The sequence below is a fragment of the Macaca fascicularis genome, chromosome 1, assembly GCF_037993035.2.
Source record: "Macaca fascicularis isolate 582-1 chromosome 1, T2T-MFA8v1.1".
In the NCBI taxonomy this organism is placed as follows: Eukaryota; Metazoa; Chordata; class Mammalia; order Primates; family Cercopithecidae; genus Macaca; species Macaca fascicularis.
The window spans coordinates 32541425-32553192 of NC_088375.1; the positions used below are offsets into that span (position 1 = coordinate 32541425).

Here is an 11768-nt window from a genome sequence, read left to right on the forward strand (position 1 = left end):
GATTGACTTTTTCAGATTATCAAGATGCACCTTCTATGAAGATAATTTATATAGTTAACATTGTTACCATTGTTACTGACTATGAATCAGACAGACTTGAATATAGATGTTTATGAAAATTTATTAAGATTTTGGCTGAATCCTGATATTTCTCATTCTGTTCTTTCTAGCTAAAAGAAGTCTTCAGGAAACAGCTAGAGAAGGCAGAATATGAAATAAAGAAGACTACAGCTATCATTGCTGAGTATAAACAGGTAATGTACCTCTGTGGCACATAGAGCTAGTTATAGTTTGCTGCTATAAAAGTAATTTTTTAATTTTTTTTTTTGCTTGAGGCCAGGAGTTTGAGACTAGCCTGAGTGGCATAGCAGGATCCCATCTCTACAAAGAAAAAAATTTTTTAATTAGCCAGGCATAGTGGCGTGTGCCTATAGTCCCAGCTACCTGGGAGGCTGAGGCAGGAGGATCACTTGTACCTAGGAGTTTGAGGCTGCAGTAAACTATGACTGCACCACTGCACTACAGCCTGGGCAACAGAGCAAGACCCTATCTCTAAAATAAATAAATAAATAAATAAATAATTATTGTTGTTTTTCTTTGGGAAAGAAATATTTTTGTTTTTAAAGTTTCCAGAATAGTTTTCCAGATTTATTAAATTTAGTGACTCACTCTCTCCTTTGAAGCAGACAGTGGTTGGACATACCTATTACTTATAGCTTATTACTTATAACTGATAACTTGGGAGGTCTAACTGACCAAAGCAATCTATTGGTTGTTTACAATGTTGGGTAGATTTAGAGGAACAGAAAACCTTTTGATGACTGCTGAGATCCTGTTTCTGCCTTACTCAGATGCTAATTTCCAGTAGATCACACTCGGAACACCTGCCTCTTTGCAAAGTTTAGTTATTGTATTAAACGGCAGTAGCTGGGGGATCAGTGTATCCTTTGCTCCCACAGTACAGAATGTGGTGGGCACTCTTTTTCCCACATGGCTATGTGGCCTTCCCCTCTGCAGGCCAGTGCTAGCAGGAAGCTTTCTATTGTGAACCTTAAAATGCTTTTAACAAAGGGCTCATCTTCTTGAGGATGTTTCTGACCCCATCACCAGAATGGTGTCAGAAAGCCCCCCTTTCCTGGTATCTACTGGTACCTTCCTGACCTTCCTGTTGGCTGGACATGGCAAGGACTCCTCTCATTGCTGAGACCCTGCATGATCTGTTCAAATTCCAGGTTTCTAGAATTAATTAAAGTACCATATGCCATCTTCTCATCTAAGGAGTTCCCTGGGGTCTTCTACTTCACATAGGACTCTGAAGTCTGATACTTACTTTTTTTTTAAAAATGTGGTTTTTTTGCTTATAAATTAAATTTGTGTTCTTGTGGAAAATTAGAATAGTGCAGAGAAGCACAAAGAAAACAAATCTCCCTCAATCTTTCTAGCTAGAGATAATCATTGTAATATATTGAATATGCATTGTTGCTATACAAATGCTTTATAAATAAATTTATAATATATATAAACAGGATGAATTGTATTGTTTATCCTATTTTTTTGTAACTAGCTTTAGTTCACTTAATACATTATGAACATCTTTCCATAAGGAATCTGCATACTCGCGGAAGACTGAGAAATAAAACTTTAGAGCTATTTTACTTTTCTATGATAATCAACATATGTTTATTTAATGCCTTCTCTCTGTGAGGCTTAATACTTTGACAGACAGAAAGATGAATGAATTCAAGTTTTCTTCTCTAGAAGCTTATCATATAATGTGGAGATAATACCTATGTAGAAATAAGAGGAAAGGAAACTTATTATGTGTGGGAAATGAATCCTTTTGAGCTGCGCTTCAAAGGCTAGGTGAGACTTGGATCTGTAGAGATAAAGAAGACAAAGAAGAGGATGGAAATGGTAGAAAAGAGGGAACAGGATGTGCAAAGGCATGGAAGTAGATTAGTGAAGAGAAAAATAATTCATTTGGTAAGAGATTCCAGTACAAAAGAGAAGCAAAGGGACGTTAGGGTCCAGATCAAGGAAAGATCCGGGGCTAGGCTTGGGACCTTGGATTTTATTTTGTTTGTGGTAGGACCTTTTTGAGCAGTAAAGTGGCATAATCAAAGACGTATTATTGGCACTAATCTGTCCCAGTAAGAAATGTGGAACCAAGGAGACAGACCACAAATACCAGAGTCCAAGTAAGAAGAACCAGGTCCCTGAATTCACAAAAGACAGCCTTTTTTTTTTTGCTAGACAAGAGAAAACCTTGAAGGTGATCTGAGATGTTGAATGTGGGCATCTAAGAGAAGAGGTGGTAGACATTAACCAATATAAGGAACATTAAAGACCATGTGTTGTGGAATTTCCCATCGCTACAAATGCATATTTTTCATTGCCAGATTATGCCATGGATGGCCACCAAATGCAGCACTCTTCAGATAGTAATCCTGGGGACTATTCTTGAATATTATCTGGCAAGCCCTTGAAATAACGCAAAAGGCAACAGACCCATCTGTTTGAAGATAATTAGGATATAAGACACAATCTAAATGTATTCTATAGTTGGAACATAGCTATTACTGGCTCTGTGCATAATGTTTTGGTTTATTTAAAAGGGTTTAAGGTTTGCAGAATCTACCATGGTAATCTCTTCTTTTTAACGTCAGTCAGTACAGTCCTACTAATGGTTCCTCAGGCTTGGATCTGGAGAATTGGAATGAAACTCAACAAACTAGACTCAGCAAGCAAGCCCTCATCTCCAGAGCTATTTTTGAGTAAATTGGGATTGTTTTTTAACGTATGTTTTGATAATAGAGGTAGACCATATATGTTTTTAGCCAAAATTGTACTTTAAAATTTCACATCCCCTGTTTTTCCATCTTTGTTTTGTTTTGTTTTGTTTTTTGTGAGACAAGGTCTTGCTCCGTCACCCAGGCTGGAATGCAGTGATACAGTGGCCTGAACACAGCTCACTGCAGCCTTGACCTCCTGGGCTCAAGCTATCCTCCCACCTTTCATCCACTTTTCTAAAATAAAAGATTCTTATTTCAGGCAATGGATTTGAATATCCAGTTTCTATTTCTACCATCTATCTATTTCTACCATTTCTTTTATTTTTCTACCATTTCTAATACTTATTAGCACCTTATTTCAGAATCGAAAATAATAATAATAGATTTTATTTAATGTACGCTTACTATTGGCCAGGTGCTATGCTAACCCCTTTGCATACTTTTTTTCCACTTGATTGCTATAGCACAGCACTTTTTAGTCATGAGAAAACTGAGTCTTGGAAAGATTAATGACTTTGCCCAAGCTCACAAAGCTATAAAGAAATGGAGTTTGCTTTAAACTCACATTTAACTCCAGCAGCTAAGCTTTTAATTTCTATGCTGTGTTGCCAAGCCTACTTAATAAGAGTTTTAGTCTGTATTAAGGTATTTTTCCTAATGTTATGCCTCCCGTAGTCCCCCACCCTTCCACCAGGCCCCGGTGTGTGATGTTCCCCTCCCTATGTCTATGTGTTCTCATTGTTCAACTCCCACTTATGAGTGAGAACATCACTCTGCCACTTCTTAAGGAAACTTTTGTGATTGAAAACAGGTTCTTTCTGTGACAGTAGACAGGAGATATTTCTGTCTAGAATTCTTTTCATCAAGATTTTCTCAGCATACTAACTTGCAGAAAGTGAATACTCAGCAAAGATTCTATAGGTTAATTCCAAAAGTGAAGCCAGGAATTCACTTGAACCAGTCACAGAAGGCTAGTGGCAGAAAGAAACCAAATCTACCCCCTGTATGTTTCTACTAATTAAGGTAGAGTATGCTTTACATATGGAACGTTCTGGCTTTCTGCTGCTCATTTCCCAAATGACTGGCATTTGCAGTGCTATTCATTTGCAAAATTCCTTCTAGGATCAGATGTGCTAGAGTAACATATGAATTGATAAGTAGTTATGTGTACATGCTGCAAGAGTTCTGTTTTCTAGTAAAAGACTCTTTTCTCATCCTTAGATCTGTTCACAGTTGAGTACCAGGCTGGAGAAACAGCAAGCAGCCAGCAAGGAGGAGCTGGAAGTGGTAAAGGTAAGGAGGGAAATCGTTCTGCGATAAAATTTATTTCAAAGTCCCACAGGCTTGTAAGTACCCAAAAGAATCCCCAACACCACCATTTTTATTAAAGGATTTATTAATAGGAATTATGGAGACTAGGATACCTGTCTTCTGACTGGGTGTGATTGTCTTCCCTGCCAGCTGAAAGGTTATGATGCTCCCATAAATCATGTGGACTGTCAGAGGCAGCTAACATGAAAGGAGGTGGAATTTGACATTGTCGCAAGAAGCCCCAGAGCTTGAGATGAGCCATGTAGCTTTCTTTGGTGGTGTGAACCTGAGAACCCTCAGCAGCCCACATCTGACTGAGCCTGCATTGATGTGGCTTCAGTATGGGACTCAGTAGGATCATCCCGTCACTCTCTTTATAAGTAAACACCATGGGCAATGTAGAACTTAGCTGGAAAAACATGTGTTGGGTAACTGATTCTTGCACTAAGTTTTAGAGGTTTATTTTTGAAGAAAACCTATGGCATTTGTTTACTTGCTGCCCCCTGGTGGTAAAATGCATTATGTTGCTGCTCTATTTGAAAAAAACAGATTGCTTATTCCATAGAAACAACAGTAAACCAATGAATTGGTATTCTTAAGAGGCAGTGTTGTCACGGTCAACTTTTGGGACCAGTGTTACAGAAACCTGACATCATCTTGTTTGAATATGTTCAGGTTTCATACTAGTAAATAAATGTGTATTAAGTAATTTAGCATATAATTTAACAATCTTGAAAAGTGATTTAACCTTTCTAAGCTTCATTTTGTGTTCTGTAAAATGGAGATAACATTACCTGCCTCATAAAATCATTCTGAATGTTAAATAAGATAATGACTATAAAGTATATGGTGCATATAAAGTGCTTAGATTAGTATCTGACATACAAGACCTTGTATTCCAAAAGTATTTTCTTCTTACTCATATTACAAAATATGAATCAGAGATTTAGTGAGTATAGGGTTTGGTGGTCTCCCTCTCTGATGAGATAAAATTTGATGTTTGTATCTTCCCTTTCTGGTCTACCTTTGCACTTCTTTCTAGTTAGCACTTATCACTCTTTGTACATTATAGGCATACTGACCAAGATTCAGTTGATGAAGTGTCGTGGTGTAAAGGGGTTATCTATCCTGAAGTGAATTTTTTTTTTTATTTCTTCTTAAAAAAAAAAAAAAAAAAAAAAGGGGGATACATGTGCAGAAGGTGCAGGTTTGTTACATAGGTATACATGTGCCATGGTGGTTTGCTATGCCTGTTAACCCGTCCTCTAAGTTCCCTCCCTTCAGTCCCCATCCCCAACAACAGGCCCTGGTGAGTGTTGTTCCCCTCGTCTGTGCCCATGTGTTCTCAGTGTTGAACTGAAATCTTTATGGAAATAACAAAATGAGAATTTATATTGATTACTCACTGAAGGTTTTACTGAGCATACACTATGCGTATAGCTATTAGACTGCCATTTTGTTGTAGAAATTACCCATGAAAAGGAGCTTAAAATTTTCCTGTAGGACAAGTTACACATGCAAATTAAGAACTTAGGAAACAGTTCAAGGGAGCTCAGCTGGGCCAGGTGCAGTGGCTAACGCCGGTAATCCCAGCACTTTGGGAGGCTGAAGTGGGCAGATCACTTGACGTCAGGAGTTCAAGACCAGCCTGGCCATCATGGTGAAACCCTGTCTTTACTAAAAATAACAAAAATTAGCCAGGCATAGTGGCTCACACCTGTAATCTCAGCTACTCGGGAGGCTGAGGCAAGAGAATCACTTGAACCCAGGAGACGGAGGTTGCAGTGAGCCAAGATTGTGCCACTGTACTCCAGCCTGAGCAGCAGAGTGAGATTCCATCTCAAAAAAACAAAAAACAAAAAAAAGCGCTAAGCTGGATCACACTGACAATCAGCGTCGCAGAGAAAACAAAATCATGAGAGCTATAGACCAAAAAAGCAGGGTGGATAGAAATTAGTTAGAGAGAAGTGTTTAAAAAGAACATTATAGAAGAAATGATGTGAGTGAAGACCCAAACATAGGAATGAGTGTGGCTTTATCATCAATAAAAAAGAAGATATACTGTCTTTTTAAAAAAATTATATTAATGATAAATGATTATCATTAATCGTTTAATTATAAATGAGTATTAATACTCATTTTAGGAATGAGTGTTTCAGTGTCTCATTACAGAGAGTGATGTGGTTAGAATATGTATTAAGGAACAGAGGAAAATATTGGCTAAGTAGGTGAGACTGCCTAATGAAAGTCCATGACATTCAAGAAGAGGAATATAAACTTGTCTTAGCCAGAATAAAGAACAACTAGGCTCACGCCTGTCATTCCAACACTTTGGGGAGGCCTAGGTGGGCGGATCACTTGAGTCCAGGAGTCCAAGACCAGCCTGGGCAACTTGGTGAAACCCCGTCTCTACAAAAAATACAAAAATTAGCTGGATATGATGGCATGCACCTGTAGTCCTAGCTCCTCAGGAGGCTGAGGTGGGAGGATTGCTTGAGCCCAGGAGGCTGAAGCTGCAGTGAACTGTGAGCATGCCATGGCACTCCAGCCTGGGTGACAGACCCTGGTACAAAATTAAAAAAAATTAAAAAGACAGTATATCTTTTTTTTTATTGATGATAAAGCCACAAACAGGCAATTCCTTTGATCAAGGTTACACAGCTAGTAGAACCAGGATTTAAGCCTGGAAGTCAGACTCTAAAGTCAGTAACATTAGCCGTTAGACTATACCACCTCCCGTTTCTCTAGTGCTTCTTCCTATCTCATTTGGTATGATAAATAGCTTTTGTTTTTTTCAGTTTCCTATAATAACCTTCTTTTGTCATGATCACACCCCAGTTCATCCTTTACACTATAATCAGAATGAGTGTTCCCAAATATAAAGTGATATTTGACTATCATTCTGTGTATCAATGCAGAATTAGATTGGCCACATATAGGGAACCCAGAATAGCATTGGCTTAACCATAAAAGGTGTTGATTATTTTACATAAAAGCAGCTTAGGACTAGAAAGGTATACCCTTGGTGTCATTAGTAACCCAAGCTAATCAGTCATTATTGACCCACATCTTCATGTGGACTTCTATCCTCAAGGTCACCTAGAAACCAATCCTTTCTTTTTTTTTTTTTTTTTGGCTTCTTTTTTTTTTTTTTTTTTTTGAGACGGAGGCTTGCCCTGTTGCCCAGTCTGGAGTACAATGGCACAATCTCAGCTCACTGCAACCTCTGCCTCCCGGGTTCAAGAGATTCTCCTGCCTCAGCCTCCCGAGTAGCTGGGATTACAGGCACGCACTTCCACGCCCAGCTAATTTTTGTATTTTTAGTAGAAAAATACAAAATACATGGTTTACCATGTTGGCCAAGCTGATCTCGAATTCCTGACCTTGTGTCCCACCCACCTCAGCCTCCCAAAGTGCTGGGATTACAGGCGTGAGCTGCCGCGCCCAGCCCAAAACCAATCCTTTCTACTAGAGCTCCCACCATCACACCCATACTCTAGGGCAGAATTTTAGTCCGAAAGGAGATGCAGTATATAAAGGCCTCATTCATCTGGGTGAGCTCTTTCTAAGCAGCCTTCTTAGAAGCTCCCCTCTAAACTTCTGCTTACATAGCAGCTTTGAGGGAATTTAGGGAGTGTCACCTTTTATCTAGACACACTGCCAGCTCAAATAAACTCAGGGTCTGTTAGGAAGAAGGAGAAATGGATATTGGGTGAGAATCAGCAGTATCCATCACGTTTTAGCAGGTCTGCCAAACTGCAGCTCTGTCAAACTTATTGCTCTATCTTTGACATGTAGCACCGGGCTCGGTAGAGTAAATGAATGCATTTTCTGTAGGATAAAATCAGAATTCAGCAACATGGTATTTAAGGACCTTTATGACCCGGGCACAGAGATCTCTCATCTCGCTCATTGTTGAATCACTTTCTGCTTAAGCCATTTTGAATTATTTGAAGTTATCTGAAGGTGCTATGTCTTTGCACATGGAGGTGTCTCTTTGCTGAAATGTCATCCTCCCTCTTATGTGATCAATCTATTTCTTCATGTGGTTCAACCTAATAAAATTACTTAGCCAACTCAGTAAATTTTTAATCATTTAAGACTCAGATCAAAAGCTATTTAACATTTTTAGTCAACAGTAAACACACAACAAATATTTACAATATGCCTATACTGGGCTAATTATTCTCAGAGGTTCTTTTTTTTTTTTTTTTTAATTTATTTATTATTATTATACTTTGTTGTAGGGTACATGTGCATAACGTGCAGGTTTGTTACATATGTATACTTGTGCCATGTTGCTGTGCTGCACCCATCAACTCGTCATTTACATGAGGTATAAATCCCAATGCAATCCCTCCTCCCTCCCCCATCCCCATGATAGGCCCCGGTGTGTGATGTTCCCCTTCCTGAGTCCGAGTGATCTCATTGTTCAGTTCCCACCTATGAGTGAGAACATGCGGTGTTTGGTTTTCTGTTCTTGTGATAGTTTGCTAAGAATGATGGATTCCAGCTGCATCCATGTCCCTACAAAGGACTCAAACTCATCCTTTTTTGTGGCTGCATAGTATTCCATGGTGTATATGTGCCACATTTTCTTAATCCAATCTGTCACTGATGGACATTTGGGTTGATTCCAAGTCTTTGCTATTGTGAATAGTGCTGCAATAAACATACGTGTGCATGTGTCTTTATAGCAGCATAATTTATAATCCTTTGGGTATATACCCAGTAATGGGATGGCTGGGTCATATGGTACATCTAGTTCTAGATCCTTGAGGAATCGCCATACTGTTTTCCATAATGGTTGAACTAGTTTACAATCCCACCAACAGTGTAAAAGTGTTCCTATTTCTCCACATCCTCTCCAGCACCTGTTGTTTCCTGACTTTTTAATGATTGCCATTCTAACTGGTGTCTCAGAGGTTCTTAAGTAACAGAATGACAAGTTTTGTTTTTTCATGTCTAATGAATATTAATGAACAGGAATACAAAGAGTAGATTATGGATGGGATGAGAAGGAAGCCAGTGAGTACTGAGAAGGCGACCCTTAGGGATTCAGCCTGGAATGGCAAGAGCTCAGACATGTCAAAGGAGAAAAAATTTTTTTTTTTTTTCTTTTTGAGACGGAGTCTTGCTCTGTCGCCAGGCTGTAGTGCAGTGGTGCGATCTCGGCTCACTGCAATTCTCGCCTCCTGGGTTCACACGATTCTGCTGCCTCAGCCTCCCAAGTAGTTGGGACTATAGGTGCGCACCATCATGCCCAGCTAATTTTTGTAGTTTTAGTAAAGACGGGGTTTCACCATGTTGTCCAGGTTGGTCTGGATCTCGACCTCGTGATCCACTCACCTTGGCCTCCCAAAGTTCTGGTATTACAGGCGTGAGCCACTGCACCCGGCCCAAGAGGAAGAAATTAATGGTCAACTGGACATAGGATGAAAGAGAAGCTAATGAAAAGATGATCCAAAGTCTTCAGGCCCAAATGGTGGAGACATGCCCAGTGGCACAGAAGTGTGGTGGAGACTTGCTTTTTGTGTGTGAAGAGAGGAGGATGGGCATGGTGATGGACACATGGAGCTTGTTGTAGCAGTAGGGCATCAAAGTAGAAATAGCGTGTAATATCTTTTACCTCTACTGAATTATTTTTTAAAATACGTTAAGAAAACAACAGCACTATTGTCTGGAAAACAGCTGCTGTTGTTCAGTGCTATGTGCTCAACTGGCAATCTGGGCATGTGGTAGTTACTTTTTTTTTTTTTTTCCTGAGATGGTGTCTTACTCTGTCGCCCAGGCTGGAGTGCAGTAGTGCAATCTCAGCTCACTGCAACCTCCACCTCCCGGGTTCAAGCGATTCTCCTGCCTCAGCTTCCCGAGTAGCTGGGACTATAGGCACATGCCACTACACCTGGCTAATTTTTTGTATTTTTAGTAGAGATGGGGTTTCACCATGTTAGCCAGGCTGGTCTCAATCTCCTGACTTTGTGATCCGCCCACCTCAGCCTCTCAAAGTGCTGGGATTACAGGCATGAGCCACTGCACCAGGCCGGAGTTACTTTTATTACTTTAAACAATAGGGGTCCTCTTTGCTTAAAACTCAACAACAGAACATGTGCTTTGTTGCAAGGGTAGATTTAGGCTAGTCATGATGACCGTCCTCAGTCTACTATAGGCAAGTTCTTTAAACTCTGAGTTTCTTTCTTTATGAAATGAGGATGATGATAGTGCTTACTTACAGAGTTGCTTTAGGATTAGTAAAATACTACAAGTAAAGCATTTGGTGTGGTGCTTGGCATCTAGTAAGAATAATGATAGCATAAAATTTCTAGAACAGATTTCAAAGAGATGCTACAATACTTTCTATTTCTAGGGTATTTCTAGAGATACTTCAGGAAAAGGGAGCACCCATCTTGGATAGTTGGGTTCGGGCTGACTAATGATTTTGATTGCAGCACAAGAAAAATAACCTTCAGAAATGGGCCTGCATTCGTGACAATAAACAGCATCTAAAAAAGTCATATATTGTTTCAGAAAGTGATTTAGCCTATGGAATACAGCTTGATGTTGGTTGTCTCTTTTGGATACTTTAGGGTAAGATGATGGCATGCAAACACTGCAGTGACATTTTCAGCAAGGAGGGTGCTTTGAAACTAGCAGCCACAAGCAGAGAGGACCAGGGAATTGAAACGGATGATGAGAAGGACTCACTTAAGAAGCAGCTGAGAGAGATGGAACTGGAACTGGCACAAACCAAACTGCAGTTGGTGGAGGCCAAGTGTAAAATTCAGGTTGGTGATTTGATAAAAGGACAAGAAGAAAGAATAAACAATTAATGGTCCAAGATACTCTGGTACTTCAGAATATACCTATCTAGGTCAGAATTGTATGATGAATATGTTTTCTATCTGCTAATGTGTCCTGCATAATCACATTTTATATCATGTATTCTTAACACTGATATAAACAAATACATAATTTTAAATGAAATTTTAATAATTAAAAGTATATCTTAGGAGAACTTAATTAAGCATAAGCTTTTTGTTTTTTTTACCCTGAGATTTTTTGCTTACATCCTTTCTCACAGAATGTGGTCACTTCAGTGGCTGATCCTGAAAATGAAAAACCAAAGCCCCTCTGCTGTGTGTACCCTGAGAGCCACACATTAGCTCTCAGGGTATCTTTATCTTTAGCTCATTTTGTCAACCGCCTTTCCCCATTATCTTTCTCCATATTGGAGCATAATATAATTAGAAATAGTCCTGGCTTCTGATGGACTCTTCTTCATTTCATTTTCTCAGTGATCCCTACCAACGCCATAGCTGCCATGTCGCCAGCCTGCACCACACCAGCCAGCTTCCACCATGTGTCTGCTCTGACCCTGGACATTCTTAGGGCAAAGCCTATTTCTTTGGAACTGGAATTCATTCATGCTTATACTACCAGTAAAAATTCATCCATATATTTACATTTATTTGTGGTTTTTAAACCTGTTATCTTGGGTTGCAACCTAAACCTAAATTTGGATCTAACTTGCAGGGGAAAAAAGAATAAAATCAGGTTTTCTTTCACTGTTGACAGAAAGTACAGATTCCAGTTTTTTGATAAATCTTTTAGCTCTTAACTTTATCCTTGTAGTAACCAATTCAATCTCTCCTGGGTTTTGTGGGA

The 11768-nt window shown here is 39.3% G+C and overlaps 1 protein-coding gene across 17 annotated transcripts in view; it reads left to right on the top strand.

Moving 5' to 3' along the window:
* The window catches only part of RABGAP1L (RAB GTPase activating protein 1 like), a 799577-nt gene that overhangs the window by 782236 nt on the left and 5573 nt on the right, over positions 1-11768 (top strand). For all 17 annotated transcript variants that reach the window (XR_010581946.1, XM_065531860.1, XM_065531858.1 and 14 more), the window contains 3 exons: positions 171-254; positions 4014-4085; positions 10691-10888. Coding sequence is in view for 16 of the 17 variants with exons in the window: in XM_065531860.1 (XP_065387932.1) it covers positions 171-254; positions 4014-4085; positions 10691-10888 (354 nt within the window). In the remaining variant the exon portion in view is untranslated. The remainder of the gene's footprint in view (positions 1-170; positions 255-4013; positions 4086-10690; positions 10889-11768) is intronic.